The following is a 16,823-nucleotide window of genomic DNA, read 5'->3' on the forward strand; positions in this document are numbered from 1 at the left end:
ATGAAATCTGGGGCAAACACGCATACCTTTAAACATAAATATCAATAATCAATAAGATAAGATAAATGGTATAATAATAAAAAGTTTATCCTAACATCATGCAGAGTTGTAGAGATTATAGTGTTAATGCTGGCATAGCCCATAGAGAGGGATTAAAGAGAAAATAATAAGGCTTTGTCATATGACTTTGATGGAATACTTAATATTTTGATAATAGGAAAAGCTTCAGAAACTAATTCCAAAAGTACATGCTAGTCTGATTGCATAAAATTCTAAGATGGAATCATTTCAATCCATTTCTTATGCTTTGTAGCTTCTGTGTTATAAAAATATTTCATTCTATGTGTATCAGGTTTATAAGGCTTGCCACTTCTTTTTCTGTCTGTGACAGTTTTCTCATCAGAATCCCCTAACATAGATCACTATTTCTTGGGATATTTGAACACTATAAAACATACTAATATAAGCATAAGTGTTTGTTTCCAACAAATTAAAGCCAATACATCATATCTATTTTGCCTTTTTATTCCTATGAAAGGCATGTTCTCTTTTGAATAGTATGCTCACCATATAAAATGGTGAGAATGTGTGAATTCTTCACATTTACAAGAGAGAATTTTGTAGAATTATAAATTAGTATTTCTAAAACTCTCTTGGTCAACACATGGATACCAGAGGGCACCTGTACTATAGAACTAGGGCACAGAGCAAAACTGTCACAGAATACAAAGAAAGTATAAAATGAAGGGAATGTGGACTATGGTAGGCAGTAAGAATTTTGTTTTCTAATGAGATACTTTTACACAGATAGCTTAAACCGCATTTCCAGATAAATAGCTTGTTACAGAGTTATCTTTACTGATGTCATCACGTGGTAAGGATATACTGGCATGGGAACCATTTCCATTTGGATGTTTGCTATGGCTGGGATTGGGGTTTGTCCCTCAAGAGTCTATGTATTGAAGGTTTTACACCTAATGTGACATTTGGAAGTGAAGGTTTTAAGAGCTGGTTCATAGTAGGGGTCTTCTAAGCATTGAACTGCCCACAGTAGGGGTCTTCTAATCATTTAACTGCCCATAGTTGGGGTCTTCAACTCACTTCACTTCCAACAGAATGGGCCTTCAAATCATTGCACTGCCCACAGAAGGGGTCTTCAAACTATGGCACTGCCCATAGTAGGGGCCTTCAAATCACAGCACTGCCCATAGTAGGGGTCTTCTGACCACTGCATTGCCCACAAAAAAGGTCTTCAAACCCCTGCACTGCCCATAGTAGGGGCCTTCAAATCACTGCACTGCCCACAGAAGGGGTCTTTAAATCATTGAACTGCTCATAGTAGGAGTCTTCTAATCTTTGAACTGCCCACAGTAGGGGTCTTCTAATCATTGAACTGCCCACAGTAGGGGTCTTCTAAGCATTGAACTGCCCACAGTGAGGGGTCTTCAAATCACTTTACTTCCAACAGAAGGGGCCTTCAAATCACTGCACTGCCCACAAAATGGGTCTTCAAACCACTGCATTGCCCATAGTAGGGATCTTCAATCACAGCACTGCCCACAAAAAGGACAGGATAGCTTTGAGCCGATCACTGTGAAGCCAAGCCTGCCCTCACCCAACGTTCTCAGCTTTTCATTTTCAGTGTAACCTTCCCTTCCACGTGTACTCCCCCACTCACTAAGAGGTTGATGACAGAGTTCCCTTAGCTCCATAGTGAGTTAAATAGCCCCATTATTTCATGAGTACCCTGTTTCAGGTGTTTTGCTATAATGGTAAAAATCTAATGCAGGGTACCTGTGGAGAAACTACTCAAAACATTCATGAAGAATTTATGCTTGCAAGATTTAATCCTTTATTTCTCTGAGATGAATTCTGAGACAAGCAACTAGTGAATAAATCACTTGGCCATTTCATAATTAGTTTAAAAGAAACTAGCAAAATCCTTTGTGGAGTATTCTCTGTATACTTATCGGAATTTGGCAACAGTATTTACGATTTTTTTTTATTTTAGTCATAACTTGTACTTAATCAAAATCAAAACAAACAAAAAAATCTGCTAGTTAACTTGTATCTCCCTAATGGATGACGATTTTGGTCATTGTTTAGTAGTTGTGCTTTTTCTGTTCAACTTTAAATGTTGTATTTGATCCATAGATACTAGGCCTGAATCAAACTTTTTTTTTCAGTGAGGTGAAGTATTTATCTGTTAATTCCCCTCGTTTAGTTGTTGAACTTCTAACCTCCAATACTTAAAAATGTAAAGAAACAACTGAATAAATTCTATGACTTGAAGCAATCCTCAAAACATATGTTAATGGCACTGGGATATTGGACCACTGAGAGGGATTATTTCAAGAAGTCTCTGTCCTCTTTAATAGCTTTAAACTTTCATTTGTTGTGGAATAAATGAATTAATGGTATAAACCAAGCTCTCTAGGACATGTTTACTCTCTTGCGATGACATCTTCTTTAGCACTAGGAGGGCATCACCACACTAACTTAAACTTCACCAAACCTGCAAGCTATATGCCTTTGACATGGTTTTCCTGAGACTTACAGCAGTTTATAACCTTGGGAAGCTTGCTCACCTCACTCACAGTGATAGAAGGTGGTAGAACATTTAGAAGGTGTGGCCTCATGGTGCTGATCAGGTGACTCCTGTGATTAGCCTCAGAAGGAATTCTTGTGGAACACTCCTTAGTTCCTATGTTATTAAAGAAGCAAACCTGGCCGCTGAATCTCCATGCCTTCTGTCTCACTGTAATTCCTATGCTTTCTTCTCCCACAGTAGCTCATCTGACCCCATTGCAACTGAACCAAGGGCAGCACCTGCTTTTTAAAGATATGCTGTTTTAAGCTGATTGCTAATAGAAAAGTGGAGAATGGGGTCATTGCAACATCTCATATAGAATATGAAAAGGTATTGGAGAAAGGAACTAGACCACCATCTTCATACATTGGCCAAGAATTCATCTCGAGTATAACCATGTCTGAGGGCTTTATGGAATACAGAGTTTAAGAGAAAGAAGCTAGGGCATCTGTCTAAAGAATAATGCAAGCAAAGATACATTCACATTCTTGCTGCAAGAAGGGAAAATGATTTCAAGATAGTATTTCATCAAAAGGGAGATAAAATAGAAAAATAGGAAAATCTCTGTCTTATCCTGTATTTGAGAAATGAAATCAGAAAGTTGCAGAAGAAATCAAAATCTGGTCAAGAAATCAACTCTTAATCCTGACAAAAGGATTGAAAGGTCATTAAATCAGTCCCTGCCATCCTAAGTCCAGAGCTCTAGAAGGCAGAATAGTTTTGTGACTCCCTGAAAAGCCTCACTGCTCAGAGTACCCTAAGACTCTTCTAAATTCCAATACAGAAATCCAGGTTACAGAAACTATGGCTCAGGTAGATGTGACTCCATCTTCTTCACTGGGCATAAGGTGTATGCCTAGGAAATTGTTGTGAAACAATCTTTTTGTACACTGTGAAGATCTGACTGGTTTACCAAGGTACCTTATGGTTTAATAAAGCGCTGACTGGTCAATAGCTCTGCAGGAAGAGGCCAGGTGAAATTTCCAGGTAGAGAAAGAAACTAGAGGACACAGAGAAGAAACAGAAGGTGCAAGATGGAAGAGATATAAGAAGCCATGATGCAAAATGTAGATTAATATAAATGGGCTAATTTAAGTTATAAGAGCTAGTGGGACAAGTCTAAGCTATAGGAGGGGTTTTAATAATTAATAATAAGTCTCCATATGGCTTTTGGTGAGCGGCACCCCAACAAAAAGTCTGACTACATATGGCACCCAACATGGGGCTCAAATATACAAACACAGAGTCTTAGAAAGCTAAGAAAAGTTCTGGGCAAGGAGCCAGATGTGGCAGTTTAGTCCTGCTGCCTCTCAGGCAGTCCAGTCCTCAGTAAACAGAGGTGTGGATAACAGCATCTTCCTGCAGGTTGTAGCCAGCAGCCAGCTCCATTCGCTAAGCTGGGCCATGAAACAGCTGACATGGCAATTTAAGATTGTCTCACATGGTCAGAGAATGCTGCAGTTGCTCAGTAAAGATTCGGACAGAAAAAAAAAACTGAACAGGTGGTAGTGTTTTTTAAAAAAATATATGTAGGCTTAAAAAATGAAAAGAAAATGCATGTCATAGAAAATTTGTTTATAAATAATAAAATAAACCCTTTAAAGAGCAAATAAAATTATATAAGAAGAATAAGCCACATAAAGATGGAAAATACGCAGAGAGTCTGCATCCTTTATGAATTTATGTTAACTTTGAATTTTTTTCATGCTGATGAGTGAACAACAGCTGCCGAAAGACAATGGACTTTTCCTTCAAGGTTAAATACTTTAACAAAAGAAAACAAGTTTAGAATTCACTTTAGGTCACAATCAAAGGCAAGTAAGAACTACCTATTTTATTAAGTTCAGAACAAAACTTTGAACTCCTACAGGATGATTTCCACTGTAAAAAGCATACACTCCTTACTCTGCATACTCAGGCTCCCCTCCTTTACAGAATGGTAACCCTTGAGAGTGTGTGGGTAATGGTCATTGTTTCTAATTTCCATATTTCTTTGTATTCATTATATAAGAGCAATGTTATATTTCAAAATACATATTTCAAACAATACTCAACAAATGTCTCCATAAACTCACATGTATTCCTTCTTAAGTGTATTCTGCTAAGTCTTTCCATGATCAGTTAGTGACTAAAGAACCCTGTCTATAGCAGCACTGTCCACTCAGAAGGCCAAGCCTATGCCACTGTGCAGCAAATCTCCCAGTTCATCCACAGCGCTTCTGAGCCTGGAGCTCAGGGCTGGCTCCATGTGTACAGTCTTCTGCATAGACTTTCTCCAAAACAGTCTGTAGCTACTATTGAGTTTGTTCTTTGACCATTTCATACATTCTGATTATTATTACACCCATCTTCCTCCATCCTCTATTAGCACCCTCTTTCCAATAAGACCTACACATATTCAGAACTTTGTGATGCTTGCTTTGTTTTTCATTGCATTGCATACAACAGAGACATCTGTGTGATCATGGGGTTAGAACTCTTCCCTGGAGTCAGTCTTGTGGCCCCTTAGTGCAGAAGTGAAGTCAGGGATTTCCCTTCCCTGGACTCTAGCAGTAAGTAATGATTCAGAAGCAAGGGGAGGCCCTAGGAATCTTTCCCTAAAATATTATTGACTCTAAAATGCTTTTTAAACTACTCGCATTTCTGAAATTTTAATCTTTTTACTGTTCATTCAAAATGGTTTCATCCCCGCGTCCTATTTACTGCAGATAAAGCTTTCCCTATGCTCTGTACATGTCTGGGGACACAATCTAGAGTGGCTATAGTGGCAGCCACACTGCCCACTGTCCTTTTACTCCGGGCACTTGCAGGCTGTGAGATTCTCAGTCTGGAGCGGTTCTTTCACACCTCCTGCCTTTCAAAACACTACTTTAGTGTTTTTCTTGGGCCCATTAAAACTTTTTACATTTTCTTTTTAAAAATTATTTTTCTTTTACCAACATGATGGTAATTGCTGTGTCTTTGCTTTTCTTCTCACCTCCCAAGATCAACTGCCTTTTATCCTCACTGGTTCCAGTGCTTCCTACATACAAAGTGAGAATATGCTTCAAGGGCTTCTCATTAGCTCAGTCTTTATTGATCCCTCCGTGGTCCTGAGCATGTTTGGCCTCAACTATGACTTCAAGCATACAACTTGGTTCACAGCACAAGCTCAGAACATTCCCTCTGAATTTTAGCTCTTCATTTCCAGGCATATTTGATCTTTCCCCCATCAAAACACAAAACAAAAGCAGAATGGAACAGGATCAATTTCAGATTTCTCCTGCAAGTTTACACGTAGGCATTTTCCTTGATGCCAGTCACTAAGGTTCAAATATTAGAAACTTTGAACTTTGAGTCCTTCTTTCTCCTCCCACATTCTATGTGTTAAGCATAGACCATTAAATATTGTCACTCTTCTTGTGATAGGACGCCAGATGGAGGACCCTGAAAAGGAGACAGACTCGAATTCACAGCTTTGTGCTGCCCTATCTGGCAATGGCTTGGCTTTTAATGCTCACACTGCTCATCTTCTGTGCAAAGGAACAGCCCTCCCTTGTCTAAGGAGATGCTTTTCAGCAAGGCCTTCTTATTCATTCACGCTGAGGAGCCTAACTTTCCACACTTTTCATTTTGCTAATTCCTTCTTTTCCCTTCCCTCCCTTCCCCCTGATTTGTCCTCTCCAGCAAATACTTTTCTTTAAAAATATCATTTTAATACTTTTATTCAAAAAATACTTTTTAATAAATTTTCTTTAATGAACTTTGGCAGGACTATCCATGTATAGAGCACACAGCATGAGAGAATGGCTGTATTTGCAGCCAGGATAACGGCGGTAGCTCACGTACTAAGAAGGTGAGGCTCTCCACTCTGATCCTTGCTTACCCCTTCTGTCTCACTCCCCAGACTTTTCATTACTTCCTTAAAGGAACCTTCATCCTTGAAGACATGACACATACTACCACCACTGGGCAGAACCTAACTGATTCCCGGCCTCAAGAGTGCAGGTTAAGACACGGGGCTCAAAACCTACCTCACTTTTATTTTATTTTAATTATTACAAAATAATTACCGAACCCCAAATGTATTCAACTAATATTGTGAAACCTTATTCTTCCTCATAATATGTAAGGGCTATAGGCAGTTACAGCACAGCCTTGCAGCTCTGCGCTCAGCTCCTCAGGGTAGGGGCACACATGCCCTCCCGGCTCCATCACTCTTCACATACATTCCTTATTCTGCCTCAGATTCCATCTATAAGTGTAGCCATGTAACACACATGCTTTTGGTCAGTGACAGACCACGTGTGCAGTGATGGTCTTACGAGGACACATCACCTTGTGGTGTTACAACGGTCTTCATCTGTTTGACAGTGCTGGGATCACCTAGTCATCCCTGAGAATGCAGTCTACTGCTGTGCCTGTCCCATCTGAAAACACTTCCCTTCAAATCCATGCAGACGCTGTCCTCTGTGTAATTAATGCTTTCAAAGAGCTGCAGAGTCGAGCCTTCCTCCCAATTTTATCCACTCTAAGATTCAAGGGCTATGAAGGATGGTTATCTTTTTAAGTCTATACAATAATGTGTAACCTCAGGGCTTTGAGTTTTCAGTAGTGAATATTTCATAAAAGATACAAAACAATACTGTTAAACAGATTACATATTTAAATATAGTATTTAGAGCTAAATTTTATACCTGTGACTGATCATAAAGGAAACATTCATTGAGTGAGTTACCTTTATCAATGCCGGGCAAAGGTTAAAGAATAGCCTGTGGTTGAATGTTTTAAATCTCTCCGGAAGATGCCAGTTCTGAATGATTTCTTCATCAGATATAACATGGTGGTCCAGGGCTTTGAGAGGCCAGATACTATTGACAAGAACATGTCTGTAGCCTTTCTTAAGACTCACCGGGCAATCAAACATGGTCAGTCCTATGAGACTTGCACAAGCGGCTAACACACAGATGTTCTTCAGCTTGGCAAAACCATTGTCATGAAGATAGAGGAGTTTTAGGTTCTTGAGTCCACCCCAAAAATTTCGATCTGGAAGAGTCTTTATCTGAAATAATATTTAAAATATCTATGATTATCATAAAGTCTGCAAGGAAAAATGGTGAAACATTTAATATCATCCAAAATTCAATATTTTGCAAATGTCGATTGCCTAATAAGACTAACATTTCCAATTCTCCAAATGATGACTGCAAAGACATGACACACCAGGAATTTGAAATAAGCTGGAATCAATAGCATAATAGATGTATAGCCATACTCACAGGCATATATAGATATGGATCTTTCTGTGGAAAGTACTGAGGACAATTCCAGTTAAAGTTACTCACATCAGAATTGCGGACTCATCTGCAGTGTACATTGAAGATGTAGTCATATGGTGCTGAAAGGGTGGCTCTGTGCTGGGAGCTCCCCTGCTCTTCCAGCAGACCCAGAACCACTCTCACTGACAACGCCCAACTACCCATAACTCCAAGGCATCCACCACGCTCCTCTGGCTTCCATGGGCACCCCCATTCACACAGAGATACATACAAAAGCATACATGAAAATAAAACAAAATAAACCTTGAAAGAAAAATGATGTAAAAGGAAGTCAAACAGACTAGGAAGACGGCTCAGTAACTGAGAGTGTCATTGCACTTCCAATGACTCCCATTCAGTTCCCAGGACCCCTGCAACTTCAGGTACAGAAACCTGGACGCCCTCTTCTGGCCTTTGTGTAAAGCCACACACATTTGAAATAGATACAGAGAGAGTCGATCAGAACCTGGAAACAACCTAGATGCCCTTCAATGGAAGAATGGATGAAGAAAGTATGGAATATATACATATTAGAGTACTACTCAGCAGTAAAAAACAAGGACTTCTTGAATTTTGCATGCAAATGGATGGAAATAGAAAACACTATCCTGAGTGAGGTAAGCCAGACCCAAAAAGAGGAACATGGGATGTACTCACTCATATTTGGTTTCTAGCCATAAACCAAGGACATTGAGCCTATAATTAGTGATCCTAGAGAAGCTAAATAAGGAGAACCCAAAGAAAAACATATAGGCATCCTCCTGAATATTAACCTTCATCAGGCAATGAAAGGAGACAGAGACCCACATTGGAGCACCGGACATAAATCTCAAGGTCCAAATCAGGAGCAGAAGGAGAGAGAGCACGAGCAAGGAACTCAGGACCGCAAGGGGTGCACCCACACACTGAGACAATGGGGATGTTCTATTGGGAACTCACCAAGGCCAGCTGGCCTGGATCTGGAAAAGCCTGGGATAAAACCGGATTCTCTGAACATAGCGGACAATGAGGACTACTGAGAACTCAAGAACAATGGCAATGGGTTTCTGATCCTACTGCACGCACTGGCTTTGTGGGAGCCTAGGCAGTTTGGATGCTCAACTTAGTAGACCTGGATGGAGGTGGGGGTTCCTTGGACTTCCCACAGGACAGGGAACCCTGATTGCTTTTCGGGCTGGGGGGGGACTTAATTGGGGGAGGAAGAGGGAATTGGGAGGTGGTGGCGGGGAAGAGACAGAAATCTTTAATAAATAAATAAATTAAAATAAAAAAACAAAAAAGAAAAATACAAAAAGCAAAACATATCGTACATTTTTATATATCATTTAATTTTTATTACGTGTTATAGTTTATGTATTTGAGCCTTATTTGTATATAATTTTAAGTTTTTCATTATATTTTCAATGGCTGGGAAGAGTGTTATAGATTAACAGGGCAAGTTCACTGACATATGAAAGCAGTTAGTGCTTACCTGGTTTCCATGGAGATCAAGTTTAATTAGCTTTACGCAGCTCTGCAGGGGCTGGATGTCAGTGATGAAGTTGTTCGAGAATATGCAGACTCTCAGAGAGATGCAGGACTGCAGGTTCTCCATGGACTTCAGGTGGAGGCCATTGTACTTTACAAATACAAAGTCCTTCTGATCTTCTATTATATTCTCATTGTAGTGACTCCACTCTTCATGGCTGGTGAGCTCTTTTGTGATTGTCCCATGAAACATCTACAAAAATGGAGATAAATATTTAAGAATGACACTGAGAGGTTGAAGAATTGGCTCAGCAATTCAAACCACTTGCTCCTCTTCCAGAAGACCTGAGTTTGATTCCCATCACCAACATGGCAGCTCAAACTGCCTGTAATTCCAGCTCCTGGGATCTGATACTCACTTGGTGACCACCAAGGATACCCACATGCAAATGCCGTATGAACATATACAAAACACAGACACAAAGTTACACATAAAGTTTAAAGACATAAATATTTACAAAGAATTACTTTCAAGTTTTAAATATTTACCTGAAAAGAAAACACAATATTATCTATCATAATAAAAATGGTAGAATAATTAAAATAAAAATATTTAAACCCTATAGCATCTTCTATTCCACAATATCTTAAATATCTAATGCTGAAAAATTACCACTGTCCTCACCAACAAACCTGACTTTCCACGTAGGTGAGAACACACAATTTACAACAATATCATCTCTAGGGAAGACATCAGACAAAGGCAGATAAACTCCACATAATGTAGCATACGTCACTGTCCTGGTTTAGAGCCAATGATTGATAAACAGTACTCTCAACTATTAGTAAGTTGATAAAAGATCACAGCCATAGGAAGTGCATAGTAAAAACCACCCTCACAGACTGATGATTCCTAAAGTGTAGCCATCACAGTGTGTGTCCTGTGTGTCCTCAATGCTCTATCAGCAAAACAGGATTGAGTCTTATAAAAACATTTGACTATAAAACTTTATTAGTTCTTTATTCTATAACTTTTTATGTCACCTTCCATATCCATGAACTTGCCCTCACTATGGGGTAATTTCACATTTTATAGAAGGCAGTTAGACATCACAGAAAGATCTATAAGCATAAATAACATACTTGGTGGTTTTTTTTCAAGATAAACTCTCCTTCCTATTAGAACCAGTTTCTACCAATAGCAGATAAATTATTCTACATGATCCAGACAAAAATAAATGCAAAATATATATGAAGTTGCTATCAAGACAAAAAATTATATCATAACCTAACACTATAATCCTCAAACTCTAGAGTCACCTACATAATTTAATATCCTGACCTAACACTAAAATCCTCAAACTCTAAAGTCACCAACATAATTTTTAAATAGGTGATTCAAGAAATCCTAATCTAGTGCATCAGGGTCCCAGAGCTAAAGATTTAGGGTCTTTTAATCAGACAATTCATGGACATTTTGACAGATTAGCTCACATTACAAATGAATCACCCTTGCAAATTTAAAGCCACAGACCTGGGATGAGTAGATGTATTCACTATAATGCAGTAGGTTCTGTAGACTCTAAAATACAGGCTGTATCTACATTGGGCCTCATTTGTTTGTTTTAATTATACAACTATAGAAGCCTCTCCCTTAGTTTTTCTTTCAAAGATCCACTTTTTTCCATTTTAGTGTAAAGTTCAGATGACAAGGGTTTATGAGCACCATGTACATGACAAACCAACATAACATGTCTCAAAGCAGAAAATTAGATACTTTCACTTGGAACCAATAACTGTTCCACAAAGAATTATAAAGTGAGAGTCATATAATAAGTGTGCTATTTTTATTATGATCATCATGTATTTTTAATTTTTAAATATTTTCATACAGTATAATTTCATCATATCTTTCCCCTTTCCCAACTCCTCCAAAACCCCTCTCCTCAACTTCATCTTCTCTCTAAAACACACACACACACATACAATCATAAACACACACACACACACACACACACACAGGCACATACAAAAAGAAAGAAAAGCACATGTACATACACAAAACAAACAGAAAACATGAAATCTTTTTTGTGTGGTCAACTATTCCTACAAGTGTTTAATTGGGTTTATGTCTTCAGTGATAGTCTGTATGACAGTGGATTCTGATGGCAGAATGGATGGCTGAGAGCTTCTATCCTGATCTGCAGTGGGAGGCACACTGAGAAATGATGTGTGAAAACCCACTCCAGATGACTGACATCCTCCAACAAGGTCACATCTCCCAATTTTTCCAAATGTTCCACTATCTTGGGACCAATTATTCAAATCTATGAGCCTATGGGAACCATTATCATTCAAACTACCACAGTGCTGGAAGGCACTATCCATGCCACCCGAGGAGCAAAGTTAGCAATCACACCCAGCTCTGAACCCTGTGAGCTGCAACTGTGGCCTTCCTACAAGATATACCCACTGGCTCAACAGTGTCTCAAATGATATGGTAGTAACCAACTACTTTAAAATTTTTACTTAAGGCCCCCTCTATTAGGTAGAATCCATGCCTGATACTGTTACGAAAGCAAAGAACAAGAGACTATGTAGGCCCTGGGCCCTAGAGGAAAAGCTACTACTACTACTCTGATAAATAAACACAGCAGGAAAAGGACTCATGAGCCAGGCGGTGGTAGAACACACCTTTAATTCCAGTACTAAGGAAGCATAGGCAGATGGATCTCCGTGAGTTCGAGGACAGCCTGGTCTACAGAGCTAGTTCCAGGACAGGCTCCAAAGCTACAGAGAAACCCTGTCTCAGAAAACAAAACAAAACAAAATAATAAAAGAGAAAAAGAAAACAACTCTTAATGGCATATTGCTATCCTCACAAATCAGTGTCTCACTCAACCCTCATCAGAGAAGCTTCCTCTTGCAGGAGACAGTACCTAATAACATGGTTAGATAATTGCAGGTGTAAGAGACTTTAGAATACTCTGCCCTAAAGAGAATGTCTGTTACACCCCTCTGGCGACAGATATTTTTTTCTGCTTTAGGCCAACAGAAACCTTGAGAAGTATAGCCTCCCCATCATGACTCGCCACATCAAGTGCTCCATTCTTGGCATCATGAAATAGTGTGGATTTGTTTTAGTGAAGAATCAGGATCTGCAGGTTACAACTAAAGTACTTATCTTACAACAGGGTGCACACTTGTCAATTACTATGCAATAGCATGTAGTTATTACTGTATCATATGGGTATTACTGTACTGATATCTACAGTGTCCTTAACCTTTCATCCACTTGCTGTCAAGCTCCCAACAACCTAGATCTTTAAACTGTTTCCATACCTTTATATCTGTCATAATTTTATATGTGTATAAAAATATACCAAAACTGTATATATGACATAAATTTTTCATTGTAAGAAGTTAAGGGTATATAAAATACATCCACTTAGATTCCCCTTTGACTTAATAGTGTGCACTTTTAAGCACTCTTGATATTTTTTGTTTTTTTATCAGCCCTGTGAGAATTTTCTATTTTGATCCCATTAACCCCCTCCCCCAATACCTCCCTGATCCACGTCCCCTTTCCTACCAACCCAACTTTGTACCTGTTTTATTTGCACTCATCACGGGCGGTTGTGCTGCCCATATATACTTGCACTTGTGTGGCCTTCCACTAGCATGTGGTCAGCCCACAGAGGGTGCACGCTTAGAGAAAAGTGTTTCCCAGAAATACCAATTACCAATAAATAGCTCTTTAGCTAGAGCAGGGACCCTCCCCCACTTCCCTTTCCAGTGCTGGAATTGTACCTGGGCGTCCTTGACAGATCTTAGGCATTCTTTCACAATTGCTGAGTGTTTGAGTGTTCGTATGTTCCTATGCTGTGAGAGCAACTGCCCTGCTGTGTTCATAAAACACTGTTTCATTACAATGGTCCACAGCCATGACTCCCACCCTGATGTCACCCCATCTTCACAATGACCCCTGAGCTTTTGGAGGGGGTTTAAGATGGGTGTCATTTAAAGCTGAGTACTGTTCTGAGTATCTTTTTCTCTGCACCTAACCAGCTGTGGGTTTTTGTTAATTGCCATCTACTGCACCAAGAAGTTTCCCTGAAGAGAGATGAGAGATGCCCTAACCTATGGTATAATGATGTTGTTATGAGTCACTAATATTTTCTGTTTAGCAGAGTAATAGTGGTAGGTTTTCCAGTGAAACTCATTTTTGGCTATAAACATGGCTCAGTAGGCAAATACCTGCCTACTATTCCCACAGACCTCTTTTGATGGCCAGCATTTAATATAACTCACTTTTAAAGTATACAGAAACATTACATTTCATGGATATGGTGTATTTTACCAATCCAATCACCTGTTAAAGAGATTTTAGCTGACTTAAAGCTTGGGAGATTACAAATGAAGTTGATACAAGCATTCACAGGTTTTCATGTACACATTACATTTCAATTTGTTTGGATAAATATCAACGAGTTTACTTTCTGAATCAATAGTATGGTTTATGTGATGAACTGGATCTCTTTGGAATCAGCTGTTTCCATCAGCAACAAGCTGAGAAATTAATCCACATTCTTACTATAATTTGGTGTATTGGTATCAAAGCCAGTCTGATGTCTACACAGAGGTACCTCACTTTTAGAGTTTGCAATTCCCACAGATAGATGATGCTGAACATCTTTCTCTGTGCTTGTCTGCCACCTGAGTGTGTCCTTTGATGAGGAATTTTCAGCTCCTCTGTCCAGTTTTTGTTGGCTGTTATCTTCCTATTGAGTGAGTACCTTGCATTGTTTTGATGTCAGTCTTTCATCACTCATGTGTTTTACAATGTTTGCTCCAAGACCGTCACTACACTGGCCATTTTCTTAATTTTCTTTCTTTCAACCTGTAAACTCATATCTTCTAAAGATGCTTTATACAAACATCATCCATCCACATACAACATCAAGGATCTATCTTTCTATCCAAAGTGACTTTATGCTTCACTGTATCAGTAAACAAATAATGCATATATAGACTGTGTAATTTTATATATTCCTATCACTGTATATAAAGCTTTTATTTCAAGTTATTTACCATACTGATTATTCCATCTTTTATTTCAAAATGCATTTCAGACAATGTCATATAGTTATTAAAACAGATTTATCTCTCTTTTTTTCTTGAAGTTCATTGTGTGGGGGGAGGGGGTCATCGACTGAACATGGTTGACATATCAAAGCCACAGCCTTAAAGAAAACTGGCTGACCCTCTTCCCGCAGCTATGAATTATCCATAGCTCATCTGCTAGGGGTGGGACTTGTACAAGTTTTAACAACCGAGCTAGAAAATGCACCTACTGGTGCAATAGTGAAAAGAATTTCACGGGGGAAATCAACAACTTTCTGATTTGAATTTCAAGATTTAAGTCACCTTCCTAGATGGAGCTCATACCTGACACCAAGAACCTGTGGTCAGACAGGTCACAGGGCTTTACTGGAGAAGCTACTATTGTCAGTCTTATATTGATAATCTCCATTACCCCATTTCCTCCCAAGGCTTAGGGATCACCGTGGAAGGGAAGTAGAAAGAGGTGAGAGCCAGATGCAACAGGGCAGCTGCACTCATGAACTCACAGCAGCTGTGCCAGCTTGTGCAAGCTGCACAAGCTCTGCTGGAGCTCAGGACAGAGAGAAGTCCAGCATGGAGAGGGGAGGTGGGCATGATGCCTATATGATATTTTTAATTTGGTTACTGTAGTGGTTTGAAAGAAAATGCCCCCCCCCCATATGCTCATAAGCAGTGGACTGTTAGGAGGTGTGGCCTTCTTGGAGTAAGTGTGTTACTGGGGGTAGGATTAAGGTCTCAGATGTTCTAGCCACACCCAGTGAGGCATCTCTTTCTGCTGCCTGTGGATCAAAATTTTGAACACAGCTCCTTTTCTAGAACCATGTCTCCCTGTGTGCCACCATGCTTCCTGCCATGATAATGAACTAAACCTCTGAACTGTAAGTCAGTCCCAATTAAATGTTTCCTTCATAAGCATTGCTATGGTCATGGTGTCTCCAGAGCAATTGCTACGCGAACTATTAAGACTATTTTTTTTCAACTTATAATGTGTTGTACTTTAATATGTAGGCCTTTTGACCTTTAATATTCTGTTTGGCTCTGAAAAGAGTTCCACAGTTGAAAAAAGAAAGAAAGAAAAGAAAAAAACACTCCATCAGTATTCTGAGAACTCACAAAAAATTTGATCTCCAGAGCTACACACATAATGCACACAGACACACGAGCAATTTCTACTATATAGGCATACATGTTTGGTCTACATATCTGATATTAAATTAAAGGAACCCTCTTACAACTTCACTATGCTTCCCCATATATGGCTTTCCTCATCTCATTAATCCTCCATCTAGGGACAGATGTTGGTTTTGCCTTTGGAATGTTTCTAGCATCTAGGCAATTTCTCACCATTCCCCATGATAATCTTTTAAATTTCCACTAAATCTTTCCTGTTGGCACTTCGGTAGCCTCCAAATAAGGCTGTCTGCTTGTATTCTCACCCCACGAACTGATACCTTTACTCCGATTCACTCAAAAGTCAGAATCACAAATCTGACTTCTATTGCTGTTACTCTCAGACCCTTTAGCTTTCTATAGTTTCTAAATTTCCTTCAAAAAGAATATACTGTGAAGTAGTCATCTTTCCCCACAAATGTCCCGCCTTCAAATACAGAATTAAAGGCTAAAGTCAAGGCATTAAATAAAAGGAAAAAAAAACTAAGCTTACTTAGAAAATTAGTTAAGTTCAAAGGAAATTGCTTTGCAGAATTCTGAGCAAGACTTTAATGAAGGGAAACTTCTCAAGACAAATAGCAGAGGATGATAGAATTTCTGGGTTTGATACTGAAAAGCCGTCCTTAAATGTTGTTACTAGATGCTATGTGTCAGAATGGGGAGATTAGCCTGTAGAACTCGTTATAAACTAGGCATTCGACAAGAGAAATACATGTTATCGTCCAAGGAAAGCGTGTTCAACAAGCCTGACTCCCCAATATCGGGCACCATTGAGTGTCCTCATCTATGCCTTCCATAGACTTAGAAGCTAGTGAAGACAACTGAGCGCCTGATGCTGACAGAAGGCGCGGGTTCAAGAGGACTGCCAGAGAGAGAGGTGGGCGGACGCGGGGGAGCCCGAAGTTCTGCGACCCAGCCTCCCGGAATGGCAGCTCTGTGCGAGCAGGTCACCTCGGCATCTGGGGGATGGTTCCACTGTCCTTGGCGGCCCGATGGCGGGCCGCCGGCTGTCAGACGTGGGGGGCGGGAACCGACACAGCAGGCCCCAGGCGGCCCGGCGCAGCTAGGTGCCCATCGGCACCACCTGCGTTGCCCAGGCAACGCCGATCGCGCACGCTCAGGACATCCTAGCTCTTTCCAGTCCGTGGGAGGTTCCAGGGGCGCGGTGACGTCGC

General features: G+C 39.8%; 1 protein-coding gene across 1 annotated transcript in view; it reads right to left on the reverse strand.

Annotated features, from left to right (window-relative positions):
* The window catches only part of Lrriq3 (leucine rich repeats and IQ motif containing 3), a 94,941-nt gene extending 78,167 nt beyond the window's left edge, over positions 1-16,774 (reverse strand). Inside the window, exons 1-3 of the mRNA XM_075981027.1 lie at positions 16,600-16,774; positions 9,359-9,607; positions 7,308-7,631 (exon numbers count right to left, since the gene is read on the reverse strand). Of these exons, the coding sequence (XP_075837142.1) occupies positions 7,308-7,631; positions 9,359-9,607 (573 nt within the window). The 5' untranslated portion in view covers positions 16,600-16,774. The remainder of the gene's footprint in view (positions 1-7,307; positions 7,632-9,358; positions 9,608-16,599) is intronic.
* Between the last annotated feature and the right edge of the window lie 49 nt (positions 16,775-16,823).

This window comes from Microtus pennsylvanicus, chromosome 7 (assembly GCF_037038515.1).
Source record: "Microtus pennsylvanicus isolate mMicPen1 chromosome 7, mMicPen1.hap1, whole genome shotgun sequence".
Classification (NCBI taxonomy): Eukaryota; Metazoa; Chordata; class Mammalia; order Rodentia; family Cricetidae; genus Microtus; species Microtus pennsylvanicus.